Raw genomic sequence first — 26,235 nt, forward strand, 5'->3', positions numbered from 1 at the left:
GGACTGACTGTTACCCCCTCCGGCTCTGTTCCGCTGGTCTTGAAATGCAGCAGTAACCACGACCCCTAAGAAGGCAGTGAGTGCGGCTCCAGAGCCGGAAACCTCAGAATCCTCCTTCGGAAAATGTACTGCTGTTGTGGTATGAGAGGCAAGACACTCCGTCTGCAGAGGAATGTCTATTTTTGGGAAGCTAGTCCAACCAACCTCACTCCTTCCCCGTTTCCAGCAGTCTCTCTATATCTCATTCTCAGAGGTCAGCTGGCTCAGGAGGTGCGGAGAGATGTTCTGACTGCTGCAGGGTGGAGAGTAGAGTAAAACTCACTGTCATTGAGCCTTGTAAAAATGTCCTGACGTAAGTTGTCGCAGCAACCCTTCACTCTCCCGTCAGAGGCAGGTAGAAAGGGTCATGTTGTGTTTCGCACCAAACAAAGGAGAACTGAGCTTTGTATACAGCCGACAACTTAAATCGTTTTGGAAGTAATTGACTGGAAGTCGTTCCAAAGGCAGTCGTTTCCTTGCTAAGAGACCAAATTGGAATTTGACATGATTTATCAAGACTCACAGTAGACACGCTACTTTGGGTGGAGACGATAGAGGGAGAAGAAAAAAACAGCTTGTTGTTTTCAGAGGAAGGGAAGCGACGCTGCAGACTCCCAAGCACTGACTGACTAATAATTCTTGCCACATAATGCATGCTCTTTCCCTGCATTTAGGAACACGCCACCACCCAAAAACATATCAGCATCTGTTATTCAGTCCCTCTGCAAACTGCCTCTGCACAAGCAATGCTTTTACTCGTAGTGATGCCCCACATCCTTACGAATTACAGGTGCGCGTGGACTGTAGAGCATGGCTTGAACTGAAAGCTTGCTGGACAATGTTCTGCCCTTCTCCTTTGGAGGTCACAGCTAAGGTCGCTTCACAGCTGGACCGTAGGGCGAGAAGATGAAATGACATCAGTACAGAGCAACACTGTCCACAGTGAAACTGGTGATTTTTTTTTGTTGCCCTAAAGAGATTTCTGCTACACAGACGGTCCTCTCAGCAGAGGCCTGGCCTCCCCACCATGATGAGAATACACTGTGACACGGAGTAGCATTTTAAAGGCTTTATTTTTAGAGCTCTGCGCTGGAAACGCTCCACCATCCATCTCATCTACGCAAAGGATGGGATTTTTTTGTCAAAAAGGCTTTTATTGGCAATGGGTTTAGGCCTACACCTCAGCATAGAATGGGTGAGAAACCTGCACTGGGCATGCTTTTTGAATAGCGATGATTAATGTATAGAGTGGGCAAGGTCCAAGAATGGTTTGCCATGGTCGGAGTAGCTGGCGTTTTTGATTGTGGAAAGGGTGGGCAACCCGTTGAGCCATTCTACAACTGAAGGATATGACACGTGACATGCCCCGACGTCACTACAGCAGTGTGGCGATGACACGGTCGGCGTGAACGCTTGCTGTGTCCTCTAGCTGTCAGCGCACATTCCCGACTTCCTTTCCCTCACAGGCCTAGCTGGGTCATGTCACACTTTCCTCTGTGTCCTTGGGTGCTATAGGGTCACTGTGACCAAACTAACCCAGAGGCAATCTTACACCTCGGGATTTTATCCCTGGAATCGCTAGCGTGATTTTAAAGAAAACGTCCATTGAGTTGCTGCATCTTTTCAACCCCAGAGTCACTAGCAAGGAAGATGGGTCTGAAAGGACTGGTATTGTCATTTGTCCACAATGGAATTGATTGCATTGTACTAAATAACAAGAACATTCTTACAAAAAAGAATGACGCTCAAAGAACTATGTTGTGTACCCCTTAAGTGATGTTTTTATTCTTACTACCCTGACATTTTCTGCATACAATATTGCGTATGAAGTTGAATAGCAAATTACTTCACAAATTCTGACCAGGTTTGTAGTCCATGCAGCATCCTTGACATTGTAACCTTGGATTGAAAGGCTGATTATTCTCACTGATTACAGCAGTCCAGTATGAATGACTAAAGAGAAAGGGTAGCAGTATACAGTATTTGCAGTCCCTTCACATTTTTCTGAGAACAAGGTGAGAAAATGGTCGCCACAACAATGAAACGAGTTAATTAACTGCCAGCCGCTCAACGTTTTTTCAAAAGCTGACATCCTTCGATGTTTGTCCATGTTTCACTTCTTCTTTATTCGTCACCCTCTTCCCGTCCCTCTCCCCAAAGACGTAGGCACTAGCTTTGTGTGGTTACACTTTCAATAACGCCTGCTATTGAAGTTCGTTGGACTCGTAGCAACAGCCCCACTCTGAAAACAAAATGTCCTCCGCACAATACGGACTGAGGGGAGCTGTCAGTGAGAAGACAAGCAAAACGGGCAGCCTGTGGAAAACGCTGCAAAGAATGAAGAGAAGACCAATACGGAGAGATGGGAGAAGTCAAAGATGAACAACTGATTAGAATGCCAATGGGCTTGGCTCTGGTTGGATGTTTGAATACCACTCCAGACAGACAGAAAGACAGGCACACACACACACACACACACACACACACACACACACACACAAGATGGAGGGAGTAGGAGTGTTGCTCATGATGCTGTCTTCTCCAGCACTCTTCCTGAGAGCTGTGTGGGCTGTGTACAGTACCGCTATGTACTATCTACTGAGTGCTGAAAGAAGGGGGGGGGGCAGTAGGGGTGGCGGAATGAAATCAAGTGTACTAACGCGGATACATAACCGCTTCTCCCACGGGGGCGGCCGTTTAGGAGAGTGAGATGGCTCGTCAACCCCATGGGCCTCTTAAGTATACATGAGCACTTAACTTTCTGTATCCACCAGCCCCCCATGTATAAATAATGACCAGCAGATTGCCATTCTCAATAATACAAGGGCTTGTTGTGTAGCCGTGTTTGCCGCACTGCAGCCCCGACTTTCCCGCCTCAGGCTTGTCCTTGAGGGCCTCGTTCAGCCCTTCTGGACCGGCGAGGCCTACCATACCTGCCCTGTCCCACCTCCTGAGCCCCTCTCGACCTGCGAGGCCTACCCAACCAGCCCTGTCCCACCTCCTGAGCCCCTCTCGACCTGCGAGGCCTACCCAACCAGCCCTGTCCCACCTCCTGAGCCCCTCTCGACCTGCGAGGCCTACCCAACCTGCCCTGTCCCACTTCCTGAGCCCCTCTCGACCTGCGAGGCCTACCCAAGCTGCCCTGTCCCACCTCCTGAGCCCCTCTCGACCTGCGAGGCCTACCCAACCAGCCCTGTCCCACTTCCTGAGCCCCTCTCGACCTGCGAGGCCTACCCAAGCTGCCCTGTCCCACCTCCTGAGCCCCTCTCGACCTGCGAGGCCTACCCAACCAGCCCTGTCCCAGCGCTTTCTCCACCAAGTCTCTGAAACGGTGACTCATGCTTCGCAGCCTTGTTAACTTTTTCAAAGTTAGAAACGGGTTTTTCTGGTGTCTATCTACAGCATTAATTGAGGCCCAGTTGGAGACTTGTTCTGAAGGACAGAAAGACCTCATCCCCTTCCTTATGATAATGAAAATGAAAGACACATTATTAAAGTCACTGTTTTGCGTGGTGTAATTTCCGATAACCACATTTAAAACACAGCAGTTATCTAAGCGGCTTAATTGGAAAAATGTCCTTCCGGTGGGCCGGCATTTATTCTCCCAAATTGGGATGTGCAAAGGAATTAATAAGCTATGTAAAAGTTTCTTGTAAGAAGAAATGGAGGGTAAGCAAGATGGTTGTCTCTCCACTGCTGTACTAAAAGGAGGTAGGAACTGAGAGGGGGAGAATAGCAAGGGGTTGTCTAACGCTGACCTTTCACTGCTGACAAAAAGGAGAGGGAGAGGGAGAAAGAGGAAGCGGGGAGGGGAATCCTCTTCACCTCAGCCCTTGGCTCTCCTCAACAGGATATCCTAAATCCAGACCCCACACAGGGATGTGAGGTTCTCCCCATGCAGCAGCTGGGGTCTGCCTCTGCACTGTCTCAGTCCAGGGCTGCGTCATAGTGCACTACTTTCAACTAGGGCTCTGGTCAATAGGGAATAGGGCGCCATTTGGAATACACGCCAGGTTTGTAACTGTTAGCGTCTGGTCTGCCCTTTCAGCTCTGGAAAGCAAGAGGGAACCACCAACAAAGACAGTTGCTATAACCATAGAAATAGACTAGGCTAGAACAGGAATTCCCATTTCAAGTCAATGTTTCTGTGGGTATAACAATCCTTCAACGTTCATTCTTGTCATTTTCATCTTACTGTCAAGGTCTAGTATCTGTTACTTTACTAGCTGGTAGCTACTTGATAGTATCTGTAGCAGCTACTATCAAGGTTTCTCCTCTCTCCCAGCATCTCCAGTCTGCTCCTTACCGGTGTCTATTTCAGGGCAGTGTTCACCTCCACCAGGCTGGTCACATTAACTCTGCTTCAGGTTTAACTCCAGTCTCTCTACCTGCCAATCACACATCTCTGCTTCCCTTAGACTCCAAGCAGGACTGACAGCATGAAGCATTAGAGCATGGCCTCTCTTCTCACTCGCGCTCTCGCGCTCTCTCTCTGCGGGTAGTAACCAGTGTTTATCTCCCCCTTCTCTCTCTCTCTCTCTCTCTCTCTCTCTCTCTCTCTCTCTCTCTCGCTCTCTCGCTCTCTCTCTCTCTCTCTCTCTCTCTCTCTCTCTCTCTCGCTCTCTCTCTCGCTCTCTCTCTCGCGCTCTCTCTCTCGCGCTCTCTCTCTCGCGCTCTCTCTCTCGCGCTCTCTCTCGCGCTCTCTCTCGCGCTCTCTCTCGCGCTCTCTCTCGCGCTCTCTCTCGCGCTCTCTCTCGCGCTCTCTCTCGCGCTCTCTCTCTCGCTCGCTCTCGCGCTCTCTCTCGCGCTCTCTCTCGCGCTCTCTCTCGCTCTCTCTCTCTCGCTCTCTCTCTCGCTCTCTCTCGCTCTCTCTCTCGCTCTCTCTCTCTCGCTCTCTCTCTCTCGCTCTCTCTCTCTCTCTCGCTCTCTCTCTCTCTCTCTCGCTCTCTCTCTCTCTCTCTCTCTCTCTCTCTCTCTCTCTCTCTCTCTCTCTCTCTCTCTCTCTCTCTCTCTCTCTCTCTCTCTCTCTCTCTCTCTCTCTCTCTCTCTCTCTCTCTCTCTCTCTCTCTCTCTCTCTCTGCCTGTGGGTAGTAACCAGTGTTTATCTCTCCCTTTTCTCTCTCTCTCTCTCTCTGCCTGTGGGTAGTAACCAGTGTTTATCTCTCCCTTTTCTCTCTCTCTCTCTCTCTGCCTGTGGGTAGTAACCAGTGTTTATCTCTCCCTTTTCTCTCTCTCTCTCTCTCTGCCTGTGGGTAGTAACCAGTGTTTATCTCTCCCTTCTCTCTCTGTCTCTCTGCCTGTGGGTAGTAACCAGTGTTTATCTCCCCCTTCTCTCTCTGTCTCTCTGCCTGTGGGTAGTAACCGGTTTCTCTATCTGTGCTGTGGTGACTATAGCCAAGGGCTTTTTATAGTCATAAGAGAACTCTGCTAGATTTTGTTGCCTGGGTGACATGTCAGCAATGCTCTCTCTCTCTCTCTCGCTCTCCCTTTGTCCCCTTTTCCCACTGACACACACATCACTAATATTTTTAACTGCAGTCTGCCACTTTCCTCTTGCTGCTTGCTCTATTTCAGGGATGGGCAACTCTAGTGCTTGGGGGCCTGACACTTTTGCCCCAGCTAACACACCTGACTCCAATAATCAACTAATCATGATCTTCAGTTTAGAATGCAGTGTAGTTGAATCAGCTGTGTTTGCTAGGGATGGGGGGAAAGGGTGACACCACTCTGGCCCTGAGGAATGGAGTTGCCCATCCCTGGTCTATCTGGTCTGAGAGGACTTCACAGACGTGTGTGTGTGTGTGTGTGTGTGTGTGTGTGTGTGTGTGTGTGTGTGTGTGTGTGTGTGTGTGTGTGTGTGTGTGTGTGTGTGTGTGTGTGTGTGTGTGTGTGTGTGTGTGTGTACACTACAATGTGTTCTTCACACACACACTGTGCACATTCTGCAGGGCCCTCTATCTACCCTCTCTCAAATTAACTGGTTCTGACCTAGGACTGTGGGGGTCATAAAATTTTGTCAGCCGGTGATTGTCATGCAAATAACTGCTGGTCTCACGGTAATTGACCATTAATTAACATAAACCCGTTTAGCATCCCGTGGCTTCCCACGCTTGGCCTACAAGTCACTGATGCAGACCTTTTGGAACATCTACATTTTAAACAGTCTACTAAATCCATGTAATATAGCCTACACATCACAATGAATCCCTTATTTATTTTAGAGGTGTAAAGAAGCATGCTATGAAGAAAATGTAGTCTATTTCAGAAGAACAGAATAGCACACTGAGTTGTTCTTATGTTAGGTCCTGATCTGGCTCTGCCATATGGCTGTGGACTTTAGCAATACATAAATATAGCAGCACGAGAAAGCTGGGATCCTCTTTTTAAAAAGTGGTCAGTCAAAACTCTGTTTTCACATGCAATTACGCAGTGACTGGGTCTGAACAGGGGCAGGGGGAAAACAAATGTCATCTATGCATTTAAATAACGAATGGACGCTTTTCCCGTGGTTCATTTTCATGCCAGCCAGGTACCAAAACGTCATGATACTTATGTTACCAACATTTTAGAACCCCAGAGTACCGTTACATATGATACCACATAACGAGTACCGTTACATATGATACCACCGACTGTTTCAGCCCTGCTGATCTAAAGAACCTGCTGGCGCCTGTTATAAAGTGTTTATAAAGTCAATTTTATTGATAAATTCTGATAAGTTTATGCAACAGCTGCTAGTCTCTTGTCTGCACACCAGTAATATCCACTTCACTTTCATGCGCATATCACGTGTGGCAGCTGTGATCAGCCAGCCTCATCCCCTACCAGCCATCACTCACCTGCACTGACCAGTCTGAGTAGACTTTGCAAGTTCACTGTCCTGCAGCCTCTGAGTGTCAGAGAGGGAAAATGGAGCACCGCTTCACGACAGGCACGCTTGCAGCTTTACAGCAAAAAATCTTCTCTGACCTAAACATTAAAAAATGTTTAAAAATATGACCCATATTACCGGAGGTTCCTTTATTTGGTCTTTCTATCAGGATTTCCACAAGTGTTATATCATTTCACAAACCAAACCGGGTCAAACAGGATGCTAAGCCACTGATTTATTTATTTATCTTTTCCCACATTGGTATCCCGATACTAAATCGGCATCGTTATACTTGGCCTGGTATCGTATTGTTTGTAAACTGTTGGTATCGTGACAAGCCTACTATAATCCTGTTGTAAAGCGAAGCAATGTTCTTCATATGAGGAAAGCCGTTTTGGAGAAGCCTAGTCACCGTAACAGCCCTAACTCTGACCCTCTACTCTCACATCCAGCACTCTGAATCCCAGCAAGACACCTCACCTCTCTCAAGGCCTCAGTCTCACCCTCCCTCCCAGCCATCCCTGCCTCCCAGCCATCCCTGCCTCCCAGCCATCCCTGCCTCCCAGCCATCCCTGCCTCCCAGCCATCCCTGCCTCCCAGCCATCCCTCCCTCCCAGCCATCCCTGCCTCCCAGCCATCCCTGCCTCCCAGCCATCCCTGCCTCCCAGCCATCCCTCCCTCCCAGTCAGCCCTGCCTCCCACCCCTGCCTCCCAGCCATCCCTGCCTCCCAGCCATCCCTGCCTCCCAGCCATCCCAGCCATCCCTCCCAGCCATCCCTCCCAGCCATCCCTCCCAGCCATCCCTCCCAGCCATCCCTCCCTCCCAGCCATCCCTCCCTGCCTCCCAGCCATCCCTGCCTCCCAGCCATCCCTCCCTCCCAGCCATCCCTGCCCTCAACTGTCTCAGTTCAGTTGGTTAATAGGACTGTAGAGCGCTTGCCCTTCCCCTATACAAGCGGCCTCACTGGTACTCTCAAAAAAAGGAAACTGTTTCACTGCACATATAGCCTACTCAACCATTTCTGTATAACCACACACAATGCTCAACCATTTTATTTCCCCACACACACATTTACCTAGACAGTTTATTTCCCAACCAACACACTTACCTAGACATTTGTGTACCCACACTTCTGTGTTATTTCTGCTTCCTCATATTAAACCAATATGTCGTACGTTCACTGTAACCTTCTGTCCTCCCTAGTCTAACCCCTCCTCTCTGTAGACTTAAACATGTTACATGAGGAGAGTCCCATGACACACGGCAGGTCATTGAGCCGTGTCAACGCTGCTGTTTACACACACTTCTTCCCCTAGTGTCACTCTGTTTGCCTCAGGCTGTTGAGTCAAGCAAGTCACCCCCCTCTCACACACACACACACACACACACACGCCTCAGCTCATGCAGCCTAAACGATGGACCAGTGTTTGTTGTGCTTGTACAATGTATCTGTTTATGAAATGAATCCATTAAAGTTTTGGAAGCCAAACAACCCTCTCTGGGCAATTTGAACCAAACTGAAACACTATCACACTATTATTTGTCCATTAAAGGGGTAAGTGTTTGGAGCATAGGGACTGCAGCACTGTAATATTATAGCTGTACTGTAGTGCCGGGCTGGAATACTCTAGGCGGGCTTGAATACTCTAGGCGGGCTGGAATACTCTAGGCGGGCTGGAATACTCTAGGCGGGCTGGAATACTCTAGGCGGGCTGGAATACTCTAGGCGGGCTGGAATACTCTAGGCGGGCTGGAATACTCTAGCTGGGCTGGAATACTCTAGCTGGGCTGGAATACTCTAGCTGGGCTGGAATACTCTAGGCGGGCTGGAATACTCTAGCAGAGTGTTAGCTGACTGTGGCTAGCACTGCAGCTGCAGGGCAGAGGATGGATAGTGGAGGTGGTGAAAGACCTGTGAGGTTTGGCCTGCCGCTCTAAATAAGATTAACATCACTATTGGTCCGTAAGAAATTTGACCTCGGCTTTTAACCCAACCCCTACCAAAGACACGTGCAGCTTTTGGAGAGATACTGGAGGCTTCCACACTGGGCGCAAGGGCACAAAGGCAAGCGAAGGCATCTAGGATTTAATACCGGCTCACTTCCCGCCAGATTTTTCCTGTCGGACCCGGGATTCAAACTGGCAGCCCGCCGGTTGCTGACTCACCTCTCTAACCGCTAGGCTACAAGCAGCATGAATACAGACCCAGGTGTTCTCAACATAGAGATGTATTTGGGTTCTACCTAGCTTCTCCTCAGGGGATCTGCTGACTACCTGAGTCTGAGACGTGTGGAAAAAGGGAGGATCGCATACTGTCTAAGGGAGCGACAAACCTGAAGGGCAGACCATCGAGTGTGTGTGTGTGTGTCTGCGTTCATGTGGGGTGATGCTAACCGGGTTAACCGAGGAAGTGTGACGAGTGTGTTCCCAGAACGGGAGGACGCTCTTCCACACCACTGCTGCTCAGCCAGTCATGCAGAAAGACGGCAGGATTCCGCTATCAGGGAGCATGTGTTAAAACCCACCAAACATTCACACGTACACACACTCTAGCAGATTACTGCTTCAGATTCAGCTACAGTACACACACACAAACTCTCTCACACACACACACACACACACACACACACACACACACACACACACACACACACACACACACACACCCTCTCACTGACTGACAAACACACACATGCATACTTACACAAGCATACACTGTCATGTTAATATACTGCACTTGCATACTCAGGAGTGGAGGAGAATATTTCAGACATGGCTGTGGTTATGGGCATTCCTCAACTACTTGGACCAGGTTGCATTGCTGTTGAGTTGCGTCAGTCACATTCCACTGACAAACCACCCAAAACAAATTCAATTTATGTCTCTTTCACTTTGAACACAAGACATGGCAACGTGTGTGTGTGTGGCAGCATTTTTACCACCTGACTCCATCACAACACTATCACTCGCTTCTGCTGTTAGCCTGTTATAGATATGTCTAATCCCTCAAAGTCCATTTAGACAAAGAGCCTGTACTTTTCAAAGGCTAAGCCAATGGACAACATCTAAACAAGATCAAGCGTTGTCCCCCGAGTCTCTAGTAATTGGACAGAGGTTAAAAATGGCCGCCGCCTCTTTCATATTGACCTCCTCCTTATCATGAGACCATTGTTTATGTGTTTGCGACTTGCTTCTCTATTTGTAGCTGGTTGCTGTGGAGATGGCATTGGGTAGGTAAACTGTCAAGTATGGGAGAACAACGGTATTGAAATGGAGCAATGTTTCAGGACTGCTAGTACAATGGGTTTTCTGGAACAAAGAGTGTTGTTGTTGTTGCTGGTCGTAGCTCAGCTAAACACGTCAAGACGTTCCAGAATCCTCCACCTGCATTCCTTCCATGTTACACCGTCCTTCAGGCTCACCTGTCTTCCTGGTTCATCACGCCGTAATCTTCAAAAAGACGGCAACAAAAAAACAACAGCTACCTCACCCTCTCCGCTCCAATTTGCTTCTCCGTCCTCGTTCAGTTTCGTGTCTTTTCCGCTAACCTCAGCTTTTGAGTTCTAGGTCTTTCTTCCTCTGCTCTGGAGAAAACTATCCCACTCTCAAGCTTTTCTGAGACCCCAAGCCCAAAGTTGCCAGCTGTTCCATCCACTCCAATTACATCTCAGAGAATAGATTTTGCTCTGGTTTGGACCCTGTATAGTTACCTTCTCCTTTTGAGAGGGATGTTTTGTAGTATGGAGTTGGCTCCGGTATGGTGTAGTTGAAAAGAGTGTGGCTTTTTCTGGAAAACTATACATGAGAAACATGCTGTGGGTTCTAGTGAGATTCCTTTACCCTGGCATCTCCTCTTCCTCCTCCTCCTCTTCTTCCCTGACTTGCCCCTTCCAGTGCAGGGTCTAGGAGAATGCCTATTAGTCCTTGGGTATTGTTAGGGGAGCAGCAGGGCTGTAATTTGGAGCTATTTTTAAAGGAGAAAGTGACGTCTTCTGCTGAAGCGCGAGCGTGGGTGGGAGAGACGCAGTGTGTGTGTGTTGTGTGCGCTCCGGATGTACAGAGCAACGGCCACGCATTCATAACTCCATGAACAGTCCCACATCTTGGCAAAGTGCTTCACACCCACACACCACTCTGCATTTAAAGGTCACCGTTTATTGAGATGCTGAAGCTTGATAATATGGACATGGCCAGCCCATCTGCATTCTCCCATGGCATTTTACTACACGCCGAGTTACTGGCTTTATAAATTATTCTCCAAATGAAGGTAAATGCCTTGGTGGGGGTGGGGGGTGACCAATATACATGCCCATTCCCCCATGTTGACGACAGAAAGATGGAGCGCAACAGAGTCTGGCTTCCTGCTTCTTGTCTGTAATTTGCAGAGGTCTGGATTGAATAGCCTGCTCTTTCTGATCCTATTAGGAGAGGGCAATAGTTCCCCAGAGAGGCCTGTTCCTGTGTTGGGAGAGGTGGGGTGTTGTGGGACTGTGGTTAGGAGAGGTTGAGATCTGAAAAATGTGTGATGTGAAAAAGGAGGTGGAGCTATGGTCCCCTATTGCACACTGGGCAGAACCCAGAGACCCAGGAAGGTCAAAGGTAACCCAGACACAGTTGGGCTCCTCACTCCTCGTCCCCCTCCTCCAACTAGCTCATCCAGACACCGAGCCAACAGCCAGCAAACCACTGCTGCTTTTTTGCAATTTGGCTCGTTCTGCCTAATCTGGGCTGTGGAGTGGCACTTTTGAATAATTAAAGGGGGTTTATCCGTTCCTCTGTAAATGTTGACACCCGCGCAGGCCAAGGTTCACCTGGCTTATGGCTACCAATTCTGCAACCCTCTTCTCTCCGTGTTCATGTCCATGTGGAATATTGATGAGGTAAATGCAAAACATGCTAAACCGCAACACAGTAGGGATGGGACAGAGGGGTAATATTCACGTTAACTGCGTTATTGGAGTGTCAGTGTTAGTAAGTTCCCTGTTCATGGTACAGGCCAGCTAAATCCTATAACGATGTTCTATAAATGCTCCCAGAAACATTATATCAACCCCTGACATTGTTTTCCTGTGTGGCTGTCTGGTACATAAGTCATGCTCTGACTGATCTTGTTTATAGCCGCCGTTCGTAGCTAGAAGAACGTCTCTGTATTAATTGACTATGGGTAAAGGTCAAGACTGGCTTTGAAGAATCCAAGAGGGAGCACTCGTGTTTGGCTTTCTAACTCTGTATGTGTGCTTATCGTTCTGTTGTGTGTGTGTGTCAGCTTCTCTGTAGTTCAGTGCCAAAGGGTTAATTCAACCCATCCATAAAGGACACAACACTTCCTGTTGTCTGATTTATTTGCGCTACTCGACAAGGTCAACAGCTTCCTCTTCCCCCATTTTCATTTGAAGTCCCTCTCTAAAGGCAGGTCACAGATCAGTGATACTCTATATCAGTAGGCAGTGGGAAAATACGAGGTAAGCGATGGTTTCTGTTCTCAGATCTGGCCGGGCCTCCATAGCTGGGAGGTGCCATGCCTGGCCCACCCCAGAAGGGAAGGCTCCAGTTGGAGGGTCAGGAAGAAGCCTCTAGCCCCCCATCCACTGAGAAACTGCAGGAGCCCACCACCCAGATATACTTTTTCCCACAGTGCTGCTGGAAGTTAAGCACGAACCTGCTACCTACTTCCTGCTAATAGATAAAGCACTGGTTTCTTTCGATTAGTAAAATAATCCAGGTGACCTTTTTGTCAGCCAGGGATTTAGTTCCGTTTCTCTCGGTTGTAATCCAAAGAGAGGCACAGTTGGTTAGATAAATGTCACAGTGACGTTCGACGTCTCTCTTCTCACTTGAACCCCGGGGCAGAAAAATATCAAAGTCTTTAGTCAGCGGTTTGATTTCTTATTTACTTATTAAGTATTCCTTCCAGGAAGTGGGAATGCCTCGTGGTGTTATTGTGAAGTCTGACCTTCAATGGCTTTCAGCAGGGAAATAAAGTCCAATTTTAGATCCTGATGGCGGATAAACAACTAATAAAGCTCGATATTAGTTTTGTCACAGTAATTTATGGTGTTATTATCACGGGTCCATAGCACACCCAGTCGCCCCTGGTGTCTTGGGCTTTATAGTGTGTGTGTGTGTGTGCGCACCCTGGCCAGTAAGTTGTCTTTGTAGTTAAACTTTTGTTCTCCATAGTGCAGAGAGTTTTATACACTTTCTCCTCTCAAACTCACTGTAGTGGAGACTATTGGTCTCTCTGGAATTTCCAATGGGCTTCCCAGACTTTCAGCCTGCCAGATATCAAGCATGAGAACAACCTTGGGTCCAGGTTAAGTTACTATTTGACTCTTAACAGCGTGTGATTGGCAGTAATGGACATTGCCCTTCTATCCTCTGTTCTGTCCATATCATTTCCCATGGAACACTCGTGATGTCACAATAGGAGATGTCAGCCCTCCTCACTTTAATTTCCTCGTTGACCTGACCCCAATAGAGGCCTGGACTCTCGGGGGGTTGCAGTCGCGTGGGTGGCTAAAGGCTGTTATGCTAATGGCCCCAAGCAGCCACAGGCAGATGATGTCATTATTCAGAATAATGTTCCCCAGAATGGAATGCTGCACCGATGATCCAAGGTTCCATTTGTCACACTTCTCCCCGTAGTCGTCCGTCGATCGCATGTCATCTGTCTGGTTGGAATGCACCCTGCTATTGCTCTCTCGGTGAGCGGCCATTGAGATCGAAGGCGACATTCAGCGACACACCACTGCCCAAGAAGTATTTGCTGCTTCAAGTTCAACAAGGCCCCACGTTTAAACATTTGATCAAGGAGGCCATTCTCCTATAGCTTGAGCCAGGGTATTTTCCCACATATCTGTTGCCTTTGAAAAGCTCAATGTCCAAGTCCATCTAATCCACCTATAGAGAGGGTTAAGTCCCTTCATTTTTCCCTTTCTACCCTTTATTTAATGAAACCTCATGAAGAATGATGAATTCCGTGAATCAGTTCTGCAGTTCCTTTTGCTTTTTAAATACTGCAGTATCACGTACATAAAAAAACAGTGTAACGGTAATATTCAGGGCCGTCACAACAGTCATGGGTGCTCAATTTTTCCAGAAGAACTCATAAGCTAATTTCTATTCTGTTGGTTGAAACACTGCCATAGAAATCCATACATCCACATGCTGTAGCCTACTGTTTGCGTAGGAAGCCCCATACGAGAGAGCGAGAAGAGACATAAAGGGAATAGAGCATTTGCATTTGCCCTCCAGACATACCACTGCGCTGTTACAAGATAGTAATTTTACTACATTCTCCATTCTAGTTCCCAATATATATTCCAACACCGAGAACCATTCATCATATATTAGCCTTCTCGCTCTCTCGCTCCTCTCTCTGTCTCTATATATCGGTCTCTATATGGATAGATCTATATCTAGATATATTCATATATCTATAGAGAGAGATCTGTCAGTCTCTCACGGAGGTCTATCACTTAAAGATGAGAAGACAAAACACGGACAAGGCTCAGATATGAGTCTGAAATGAGTTTACTTCGGAGGACACCTGTTTTGTGGAAGCCCCATGTCTGGGTCGGGAGGGTTTTGATACGTTTTGTGAGGTAAGAGCCTAGCGCCGCTGGCTGTCTGTTAATGCTTTACCGAGCGGCAGAAGGGGAGCAACAGAGGTCACAGGCTCTTCAAAGGCTGGGGCGCCACCGCTCTCACGGTCCACGCATTCCGATGTACTGTGTTAAGGTTGGGCAGCGAGGGGGTTGTTCTCAAGAGGCCCCAACACACACACACACATCGTCTCGGTGTGCTGCTTGGTGTTGCTGTGGCAACAAAAACAAATGAGGAAAGATTTCCAGTGCACGGAGAAGGGACGGACACACACACACACACACACACACACACGGAGCTCCAGACTATCTTAGTTATACTACACCTGGCCACCTTTAACCCCTCCAACACTAGATTACATGGGGAGCAGGTGAGGCTGCAGTGAGGCCCCTCTCTCAAAGGCCTCAATTGTACCCTTTAAAAGTAGTTTGTGTCATACATGCAAGTCCTTGTCATAAAACATGTGTGTGTGTACATGGTTTACTATCTCTATTAAACTAACATCTGGATATCAAGGTGGCTTGCTTTTCTAAGCAGTTGCTATATGGCCTGCCTCGTATGAGTTTTCCGATTTTCCTTCAAATGGTTTTGGGATACTGGCACATTTTCTCTCCTCTCATTCTTGTCTCACCAATTTGACAAGTGCCTCTCCTCACCTCTCACCTCCAAACCCCCGATTTCCCACCTGAATCCAGATGATTGGATAATGTCAGGTGTCGAGTGTCTTAATGGCCTTTAGAGCTGGTAAATCTGATTCCCAGTTAGTAACCTGTGAAGAGGCCCGTCCTGTGATCCTCCTCCATTGTCTCTGAGTGGTTATTTGAATCATCTTGACTGACATTAGTCACTGATTAGGGAGGTGGACTGTGGAACAGGGGCAAGAACTCAAGGTGTTGGAGACTCCCTAAAAAAACACGGCACTTCAATACATCTACGACTGGATTTTTTTACATTTAACTAGGCAAGTCGGTTAAGAACAAATTGTTATTTACAATGACGGCCTACCCCGGCCAAACCCTAACCCGGACGACGCTGAGCCAATTGTGCGTCGCCCTATGGGACTCCCAATCACGGCCGGTTGTGATACAGCCTGGAATCAAACCAGGGTCTGTAGTGACGCCTCTAGCACTGAGATGCAGTGCCTTAGAACGCTGCGCCACTCCGGAGCCCCCTTGGAAGTGACTTTTCGTAGCAGTTTAGGAGAGTATTTTTGCAAACCCTAATCAAATCATAATCAAGCTCTATTTATATAGCACATTTCAGACATGAATGCAACGCAACACGCTTCACAGGAAAAAACATTTGATAAATAACAATGAAAATAAAAACAAACATTTACTACACAACAAACATCACAGGATAAAAACAAAAGTATAACAAAACCCCTTTTCCTAACCTTAACCTAATTCTCTTAACCTGCTGCGTAAGTTCTGCTAACCTGCTATGAAAAAGTAACTTCCGGTCGTAGCTGAATCGAAGTGGTGTGTTTTTAGGGAATCTCCAAGGTGTTGATGAGAGGGAAATGGATTGTTTTTTTAATTACTCAACCTCGACTGACACAGGGGCTTCAAAGCACAAAGCTGGATTTCTAGAATGTGACAGCATGTTTGCTTCACCGGTAATGTGCTGACAGATGTCTAAAGAGATGTTCTAACAAGATAATAAAACAACGTACCTCCCATGTTGCCAATGATGCTCTCAATAGGAAATATGGGCACTGCAACAGCCTTTTTATGAATCGGCCCCTATGGAGAACAAGTCTCAACATGTTCAGAGAATTGCAGGACTGCAGGCTAGTTGCTTTTACCTTGCAGGTGTTTGCAGACCTAATTCAAGATTCCCAGACTAGTTTCCCATTTGTCCAAATTGATCAACGTAAGCGAAAGGGCTTTTCATGTGTATTTATTTTCTACACAAGGCATTATTTGAATAACAATAGCCAAGCTAGCTACCTGCCAGTGCAGGTTTTGTTTACCAGATAGCTGGATAGCCCTGTGAAAAGCTTCCCTCTTACCTTGGAGGTGACAAATACTATTAAGTATTTTCTTTTAACAATGTGTATTCACCTCAACCATTATTATTTATTAGTTTGTTCAGCTGTGACTTTGTTTTGGACCCAAACCAGCCGTTTCGAGTTGTTTATTTCCCCTCACCAGCAGTATAATTTGCATGCGATGGCCCTTTCCCAGTTGTGAAGCCATCGCCTATGTTCTAGTTATGTTAACTAAGGCCCATCATTGTTTTTGCCCATATTGAAAAGGAATTAGCGTTCATTTCGTGTGTAAATCAGGTGCTGCACCTGAAGTGCATATTGTGTACCGCTGCCGACTAAAGAATAATGGATCTCTCTTTATCCCCGGGCTGAATGAAGTGTGGAATATAATATATGAATGTTATGCGTTTATTATGCATGGGCTGAAATATTAAGTACATTTTTTTGTTTATTCAATATCATATTCTCCCGCTAATATTTATATTCGTTTCTCACTTTTCGGGATGTAATTTGTCTGACTGCCCTAAGCAGAGCACTGATTATACAGAATATCCTATTCAAAGCAAGTTGTGATAAATACCTCCTGCCCAGTGATGGGGAAAGAACATTAGCGGTGCCACTGCTGCCATACCATGGGGTGTGTGTGGACTGCAACAAGTGAGGGGGTTGACTCGGTGGTATACAGCTATGACCGGAAAGTGACCTTTTCATAGCAGGTTAGGAGAATTTACACAGCAGGTTGGAATAATTAACATGGCAGGTTAGGGGAATTAGGTTAAGGTTAGTGAAAAACCTCTCTCAACCGGCTACGAAAAGTCACTTCCGGTCGTAGCTGTACTCTATCTAGTCACATCCGTGATTTCCCCTCCCTTTTCCTGCCTGGCTGCTGTGTATTCGCACCAATAATTGATGCGCTGCGCATACTGTTGATTGTTGGACTGCACCATTCGCCTCCTCACTGCCGGGGAAAATGTAATCCGAGCTCTACGCAGAAACTAGCGTTGTAAAGGCTCTGAAGAGGGCATGGCCCTCCCTTTTCTCCCCTAGCCACTCCTCCCCTTCTCCCGAGTTGCAACTTCCCCGTTTTTATCATCCCTCTCTCCTTGCTCATTATCCTCGCTCGTGCAGTCCTGTGGGGCAATCGGTAGTGAGAGCCTCCTAGCTACATCGTTCTGTATTTGAATCGTTACTGAGGAAAATCAATCGGTGTGGCACGGACGGAGCTATTCCACACCGAGAAATCTACTACACCTACCGTCAAGCACGCACGCCCATTCGGTGACGTGCTCGAGCATGTCCACATCAGAGATTGTCACGGATCTACCCGCGAGCACCCTGCCCTGCTCCCCTTTGCGCTGCGATTCTACCACTCTGACATATTGGGGATTCAACGATTCGCAGTGAAGGAATAGGAAACCACAGCCGGATTACCAAACATGGGTTTCTACGGCACTTTAAAGATGATTTTCTATAAAGTGAGTAGGCTTTCTACGTCTATATGCAACATCATGCCGCACAATATTGCTGTCATATCGTTGCGTGATTGACATATTGACCAAGCGCCTGGGAAATAATTTCCTGGCAGTTGCGAATTGAATGGCTGAAAATGACGCGCCGCTGTATACATCAGCAGATTGTATGACCAGGCACTGCAGAGGATGAACGGGAACAGCAGGGGAATTATGCGGGGCTCATATCATAGCCGATTTGATTAATATTTTAGAATGACTGAGATAATCATACTGAGCACATCGGTCCTCGTTTTCATTATGACATTCAGGGTACAGGGATGTCGGCAACAGAATAAATAAATATTGCTTATGAAATTCATTGGGTTTTATGTATAGACCTATTGCATAATAATTACACGTGAGGTTTGCTGTCGTTTGAGCAATGAGCATTCATTCCTTTACCATGGATTATGCCCGTTGAAAACGCGGTGACCCAGCCTATCTGCCCATCAATTAACTGCACTTGCGTGTCACACTGACCGTGTGAGCAGTGTGTTCCTTTGCATCACGGCATATTAACCAATAGGCTACAATGTTGCATTATTTACCCGCATAGAGTGCTTTAACATCAGAAGGAATGATTAGACTAGATACTTAGTTTTTTTGTGTGTTTATGGAGGATGCAAAACCAGACCTATTCAGAATATGGGAATTTTCTTCCCATTTTCGCATAGAATATAACCTCCATTTCCAGGTTATAGTGAGCAATATGTTTATTTTTTAATCATTACTTTTAGGTTAGCTTGTAGCTATTCTGTTTCCTATTTCAAACATGTCCCTTGGTCTGCCTATGTGTTATGCATCAGGCTATTACATATGCAGTTGTGGGCATCTTGTGTTGCCAAGTGACTCACTGCATAGTTACCTGTAGGCTATCTGATTTGTATCTGTTGAATTGCCTGTTGAAGAAGAGACTATATTCCTTACACTGTAGACTTGCTTGAGACTTCAAGCACAAATTATGGGTCACTGTGTCAGACTGCTGTGTATAAGGCAAAACAACCTTAAGACAGATTTTTATTCATCATAGTATGTCATCCAGAAATGCACGCTTATTGTGGTGGAATGTTTCATAGACTTTGGTGATGAGGTTGAAAGACTGCAAGTCGTTTACTGCAACCAACATCACAGCGTCTCTTAAAAGCGATTACGGTTTCAAGTGCGGATAACATTGACGAATGCGGTTGCTGATCCGCTTAATATCTTGGCTGTGTGGAAAGCGAGCCCTATGAGAGGAAATCAACCGGTATGAACTGAGCACACCGGAAAATCTGAATAACGTCTCTTACCGGGCAGCGGAACATCCCACACCTCCGGTGTCAGTGTACACCATTGGTTACCGTTAAACAGTTTCGGCACGTCTTCCCGAAACTACGAAAGGGAACGTGCAGCTGTTGATGATTTATAGTAGATCATATTATGTAAACAAATTGGGTAATCACTTCAAATTCATTTGCACAAAATCCAAGGAGAAAAGTGCTGGCTAGTCAAATTGACTGGGCTGCTGGGGTTTGGATGCATTTCAGGTTTTTAATTAGTGGGATTAAAATGTGGACTGTTTGTGTTCAGCCAGGCAAGGCGTTTCCCACCTCTATTCAGATAGGATTTAAAATATGATAATGAGCCTTTCTGTTTATTTATTCCATTTCAAGAGGTATCAAGTAGGAGGCTATAATTTCATACCTAAATTATATTTTTCTGTCATTCACTGTGAGCTCCTGTTGTAGCAAATTCTTCTCAGTGAGTAGCCGACTCTTCCTCTCATTTCATATTCTCTCACATTCAATCGACTATTCTACAGAGTCGTATAATTTCATGCCTAGATGCTCTTTCTCTGCCATCCTCTTAGCTGCTGTTATAGGGAGCGTGTTCTACTCTGAAGGGAAGGTAGTGCTCAGTTTTGTAAGAATTGTCTGTTTTAATTGTCTGTTTTCACAGGCACAGAGGGGGAGACTGGCTGCTTTTTCAAAGACTAATAGAAAATCCAGTTTGACTTTAATTTCACTGAAAGCAATAGGTCCCTTTGCTATCTGTTCCGTGCAAATGGATATTACGGATGCCCCATCTCTTTCTAGTTATGTCCCAATTCTATTTGTTTCTCCAATGGAGATCTTGAAATGATTTCATGGCTGCTTGACATGGTAATTGAATAACTGTGGCGTGTACGGAGAACATTATTCCAATTAGTTATTTTTTCACAAGGTCTACATTTCAATGAGTAATAACACATTACAGTTGGTTTATCTGTCTTTTCAGACCGACGGGGAGCTAATCTTTATTTTGTATATTATAAACTGGTTACCAACGTATTTAGTCAAAATAAATGTTTTGTCATACCCGTGGTATATGGTCAGTTTATAATAAGAGAATGATTTCCTCAGATCTTATGACGTACGCTTTCATTCTCTCGCTGCTTTTCAAAATGTCCTTATCTCTCTATCCAGCTCTCCTCCTCCTCCTTCTCACAGTTAGGGAGGTCAGAGGTGTGAGACAGAGTGACTGATTAGTAGCTGTCTACAAACAACATTCTCCGTCTCGTCTTGGGTTACCTTTTCCCACGGCTGAAACACAAGAGACTGGTTGTTGCACTCTAATGTGTTTTCAATGCCTGCACTTGGGAGATTCCCTCGTCAGCCACCACCCCATGTACCCCACACACACCCCTACTCTCCCTAGTACTTGAACTGCCATTGCACTGAGGTCATTCCTTGGAGAACAAGGGATTGGGGTTCAGAATGAATCCCCTATCAAGCAGAGAATATCTTATAAAAACCAGAGAGAGAGAGAGAATTTTAACTAGATGGAAAACATATTGATGATAAATCTTCTGTTCTTCACCAACATTTGGAATGTTATTCGAGAATGATTTTATTTTTATCTACCATTTCTCTTCTATAATCCCTTTTCATTGCCTTCTCTGCAGTGCATCCCATCAAAATCTCTTTTCAATGATTCTGATTCATTTGTCTTGATCTGACCCGACTGTCTCGTCAATGCGCTGTGAACCATCCCAGTACGGGGCGCCTAATCAAAACCCAGCCAGCTCTTCACAAGAAAGAGAAACCAGAACCGCTTCCCTCAGCTCAGTTATACCACCACACACACACTCAGCGCCAAATGATCTGGTGGAAATTCAACTCTAATCAATATTCTTTGATATCAGTATCGTTGGTTGGTCCTCCAATCAACTAGGCTACATCCCCAGCTGTCAAATAATAGGGTGTTGGGTAGAAGTTAAACGATCGTTGATTATCAGTCAAACTTTATTCAGGTATAGGCAAGGTTGAAAAGTAGGCCTCCCCATACAGACCTCATTGCAGTTCTATAGCCACATTGCAGGCTAGTCTATATTATCTATTTTTCTGTGGCTCCAGAATTGGCAACAAATGAAATATTTTGCATTCTTAACTTGTCCTTGGCGTAGTTTCTGTCCGTCTCAGTGCATCTAGCACAGACACTACCATCACAGACACTACCAAAGTGGAGTAAAGCAAACTCCACGTGAAAGAAAAGGCTTTGTCTTTCGAAAAACCCTGTGCTCTTTCCTAACCGGGCGTTCAATTCACCAAGTGCATAAAAAGTACATCCCCAAAAATAGTTTTATTCAAATGTCATTTTGGCCTCGGTGTGTGAGTGGATACTGAGGCCTTTTGTTTTCTCCTGTTTAGATGTTCAGTATCCAGGCTCTAACTATGCACCCACTGAGGCAGGAGAGGTTGTGGTGTGTGTGGTTTCCCTTGAACCACCCATGTATAAATCAAGCTATTCTAATCGAGTTATTCTTTCTAGCGAAGGGTGCAGTCATTGCCTGTCCTATAGCATATAGCTGCTCCCAAATGATTGTTTCAGTGAGTGTGTGTGTTCGTGTCCCCTGCTCTTTTTTGGAATCCCCCATGCCTGTCAGAGGCTCTCAGTATGGAATGCAACCTATTGGAGTGAAGCTCCTCAGTGTAAAAAAAACCTACCACACCTCAGCCCTGCCTTTCATTGGCTTTGGCTCATGGGGATCCTAATAAAAATAAATCATAAAATGTCTTTCAGTTAGAGCCAACCTCTACCACACCTCACCCTGTTCTTTCTCTCAGCTAGAGCCAGCCTAGCCTGTGTTATGCAGCGCCATCATCTGCATTGAGAATGACTGAAACTTCAAAATTCTTTGTCTTTTTGTCTATATGCTGAATAAGTAGGGAACCTTCGGCTTCTTGCTCATCATTTTACGTTTGCTCACGTGGAAATGGTTGGTTCACGTGGCAAGGCAAGAGAACTATATCTACATTTGTTTTATTCTTGTGAGGATCGGTGCCGTGTGCACAAAAAGAACTACAGTTGTGTTCAAATAATTTTCTGAAGTAAACAGTCAGTGCTTTCCTGCTGTGAGCCTCAAAAGCATTCAAGTCAGCGTTTGTTTGCAGTACCAGTTATTCAACAACAAAATCGTTCTTTCCCTGTTCTCAAAGTGAGGCGCTGCTTCGTTCTCCTCAGGAGTACAGCTTGTAAATGTTAATGGCAGAGATGACTCATATCTTCTGTCTTTGAGGAGAAGTAATCTGGAGAGTGAGGCAGCAATTATCATTTACACTCTAGCCAGGTCTCATCTTTCACCAAATGCTAGGTTGCTGCAGGGTGGTTTTTTAGTTTTGGGCCCTGTCATTATTTTCTTACAGAGGGGTGCAAGAACGAAGGAACGTGCGCACGCACACAAGGGTGTACGTCTGTGGTGTCTGTCTCGCTCTACTGCCTCCTAACATCTCTTCTCCTTTCTCTCCTTTCACCTCTCTTGTTTTGCAGATGAAGAGAAAGTTGGACCATGGCCCAGAGGTCCGATCTTTCCCTTCAGGAAAAAAGCCCTGCAAAGGCTCCGAGTATCCAAGGTAAAGAACCCCCCGTTCCCATCTCCCCTACCCTGTCATCCAGTATCCAAGGTAAAGAACCCCCCGTTCCCATCTCCCCTACCCTGTTATCCAGTATCCAAGGTAAAGAACCCCCCGTTCCCATCTCCCCTACCCTGTTATCCAGTATCCAAGGTAAAGAACCCCCGTTCCCATCACCCCTACCTTGTTATCCAGTATCCAAGGTTAAGAACCCCCCGTTCCCATCACCCCTACCCTGTTATCCAGTATCCAAGGTTAAGAACCCCCCGTTCCCATCTCCCCTACCCTGTTATCCAGTATCCAAGGTAAAGAACCAACCCCCTGTTCCTACCAGTTAACCAATAGATTTAGTCTTCCTACCCAGTAGACCAGCAATGCAAATGGTAAAGAAACCCTGACCCTTTTCTGTTGTATCACAGACAGGATCCAGCAGGCAGCCCCAGTTGTCCCTGTAAGTCAGAATATGATGTGGTTATTCACACTAAGACATAATCCTCATAAGAAGTGCTCACCGCAGCGTGTTCTTTGCCAATTAAAGTGTACTTCATGCCTTCCTGAGGATCCTGACTAAGCACTGCTGCCTCACTCATTGGCACCACTGTGCTGCTACTGCAGCCTTGTAATTGCCACACGTTGGTCTAGCTCTCAATCCCATTAAAAATAAACCCATTATGAAACAGACCTCACTCTCTTACCACATACTTCTGTCGCTAAGCAGAACGGCGTGAGGAACTGCTAAATGGCTGGTTTGGCGTTTGGCTAGTACCGAATGAGCGCACGCCTCGTGGCTTCCCTTTGGGTGGGGGGGGTTGACATTGAACTTATTTCTTTGGAACTATGTGCACTTTGAAGTCTCAGGGCGAGAGGCGCGCATTAATAGAAATCCCCCTAAAATTCACATTCCAGAATTGCTCTGCACCTCAATAGCAGTTCTCTTTCCCCTAAATCAAGTCGATTTCAAATCTTTTTAGTTGAATAAAAACAAGTTAGTAACCCAAACCAAATTGAATCAAGCTTGTGTACAGATGCATTTAGTTGATTAATGATGATGGAAACATGGGAATAAACAGCTGGTTTCAGTTCCAGAGAAACACTCTGGAAGAGAGCAGGTTCATATTTATTAATGCACGGCGTACTGAAACATTTAGCAACGGAACATTTGATTGAACGTTTCTTAATTGACGTTCAGGTAGTACCTTCCCGTTTCGTGCCTAGTGAATACGACCTTGGTTTCAGTTCAATTCCAGAGAAACTGTTGCATTGAGAAGAGAGCAGGGTGTATTCACTAGGAAGCAAACTAAATCAAACGGGTAGGAACCTACCTGAATTTGCCCAATAGATCACTCTGTTTGCATTGCAAAATGGTTTGCTACGGTGTGCACTAATGAATACACCCCAGCTATAGAAACCCAGTTAATCTCCTCTTGGCAGAGACCCAGGGTTGTTTCTCTCATTAGTATCTGTTGTTTGCTTCTCCATCCAACTTTTGTACTCCTTCTCACTGCTGTTGTAATTAGTGAGCGGAGCGGAAGATAACTGCAGAAGCTGATAGTGCTGCAGCACCTGCACTTTGCCCGCTTTTGAAACTATTCATAATGACCTCCGTGTTCCTCGCTATCAATATAACCCTCGTGCTTCTCCTCAGGAGAACAGGAGAAATAGGTTTTCTTCAGTGTAGAGTCTGGTTATCTTTTTCTTGTGGGAAGGGGGGAAAAATCCTGCGTTCTTACTCTCCCTCGCCATCTCTCCATATTTCTCCCCACAGTGCTACAGGGCTGGTCCCCTACCCAGCCACCCCCACCACGTTTGGGCACATCAGGACAGCTAATGGTCAGGGGCAGCAGAGGCGGCGTATCACCTCTATCCCTTCTCCCACAGGACTCCAGGAATGGCTCCGGACATTTCAGGTGAGATAGTTCCCACTTACCACCTCCAATGTCTTCCTGTCACGTCCATCCTCCCCTTCCTAGTGGCCATTTGGCCTCTGCTCCCTGAGGAGTGATGGTTCTTGCTAAGTAGCTAATTAAGTAGGTAATTCCTAGTTCCTCCAGAGTTCCTCCCAACTCCTTTGTTACATATGTCTCTCTCTTCCCCCCCCCCCCCCCCCCCCCCTTAAGTGTCTTCCTTCGAAGCCCTGGAGCGAGAGCTCATCAAAAAGCTGATGTTGCGCCCAATCAATGTTTACTCAAGCCTTGAAGATAATTGCTGCCTTGATGTTTTTGCCCTCACATTACCATATGCACTGTAGCATGGGATAGGAATTAGCCTACCTGTTTAGAATACAGGCTCCAATATTGTATTTGTGCAGCCAACGCCCGGTGTGTACTATGTCAACAGTTGAACAGATGTGATCTTTGTTCAGGTAATCCTTTCAAAGCCATATAGTATTTTAGGCCAGTCAGCTTCGTATGACATATTAGCTTATGGTCGAGTTCTAAAGTCACAGCCAATAGTCAATAGAGAAATCCTTATGTCTTTCAGGTACTTCCTGTAGTGCCTCAGGTCAGAAGGAGTTTATTATATAGGGAATAGGGTGCCATTTCAGGCACGGCCGTAATGTTCCTTCTCTGCTTTTTTGATAGGGCAACAAATGCCTTGTTGTGTTGAGGCAACTCCATAATGATGACTAGTGCTCAGACATCTGAGATTTGTTTCCAGCATTTTGTTAATATCAAATTCATCGTCAGTAAGCACCCCTTTCATCCGAAATGGGAACAATGCCGGGTTTATTTGACTTGGCAACCAACTCGCTGTAATGCTGCTACCTTCTTCGCTAAAGTTTTTTACAGCAGGCTTTATGCCTGTATTGACTTTGACAGTCATAAAGGCCAAATCTTTGGGGAAATAAACAGGAAAGAAATTAGAGCTTTAGCTCTGTCTTCAAAGCATTTGAAGGTAATGGCTGCATAACCGCAACAAAATGTCAAGAAATATTTTATTCGAAAAATGGCAATTAGCTAATAACATTCCTGTCGGCAACATCCTTCTGCTAATATTGCGGTGATTAACTTTCTTCACGTCGCTGTTTGGTGAATAAACCAGTTTACTGGTGTTGTGAAATGTAATCCCATGCTGTACCGATTTACAGCCACAGAAGCCAGACTGCAGCATAGAGATGTCAGGCCAAGTTCATTAACAATTGGATGCCTGTAAGTCTTACTTCAGGATCTTAAGATTCCGCAGCTGTTTAGAACAATGTTGCGTTCAAGGTCGGTCTTTTCCGCTCTGTTTACTTCTGCAACAACTACCTCTAAGATCAGTAACCTGTCTCTCCGGGACATGGCACGGCATCAAACAATTCAGTCAGACATCCGTTGTCAAATATTGTAACATTGCATTTATCG

General features: G+C 46.1%; 1 protein-coding gene across 4 annotated transcripts in view; it reads left to right on the forward strand.

The window, feature by feature from the left end:
* Window positions 1–26,235, forward strand: part of LOC120053041 (F-box/WD repeat-containing protein 7) — a 180,309-nt gene that overhangs the window by 124,882 nt on the left and 29,192 nt on the right. For 3 of the 4 annotated variants that reach the window (XM_039000287.1, XM_039000289.1, XM_039000290.1), the window contains 2 exons: window positions 22,809–22,891; window positions 24,657–24,798. In XM_039000287.1, the coding sequence (XP_038856215.1) occupies window positions 22,809–22,891; window positions 24,657–24,798 (225 nt within the window). Of the gene's footprint in view, window positions 1–17,945; window positions 17,985–22,808; window positions 22,892–24,656; window positions 24,799–26,235 lie in introns of those variants that run through there. The other variant, XM_039000291.1, reaches the window with a different exon arrangement.

The sequence above is a fragment of the Salvelinus namaycush genome, chromosome 8 (assembly GCF_016432855.1).
Source record: "Salvelinus namaycush isolate Seneca chromosome 8, SaNama_1.0, whole genome shotgun sequence".
Classification (NCBI taxonomy): Eukaryota; Metazoa; Chordata; class Actinopteri; order Salmoniformes; family Salmonidae; genus Salvelinus; species Salvelinus namaycush.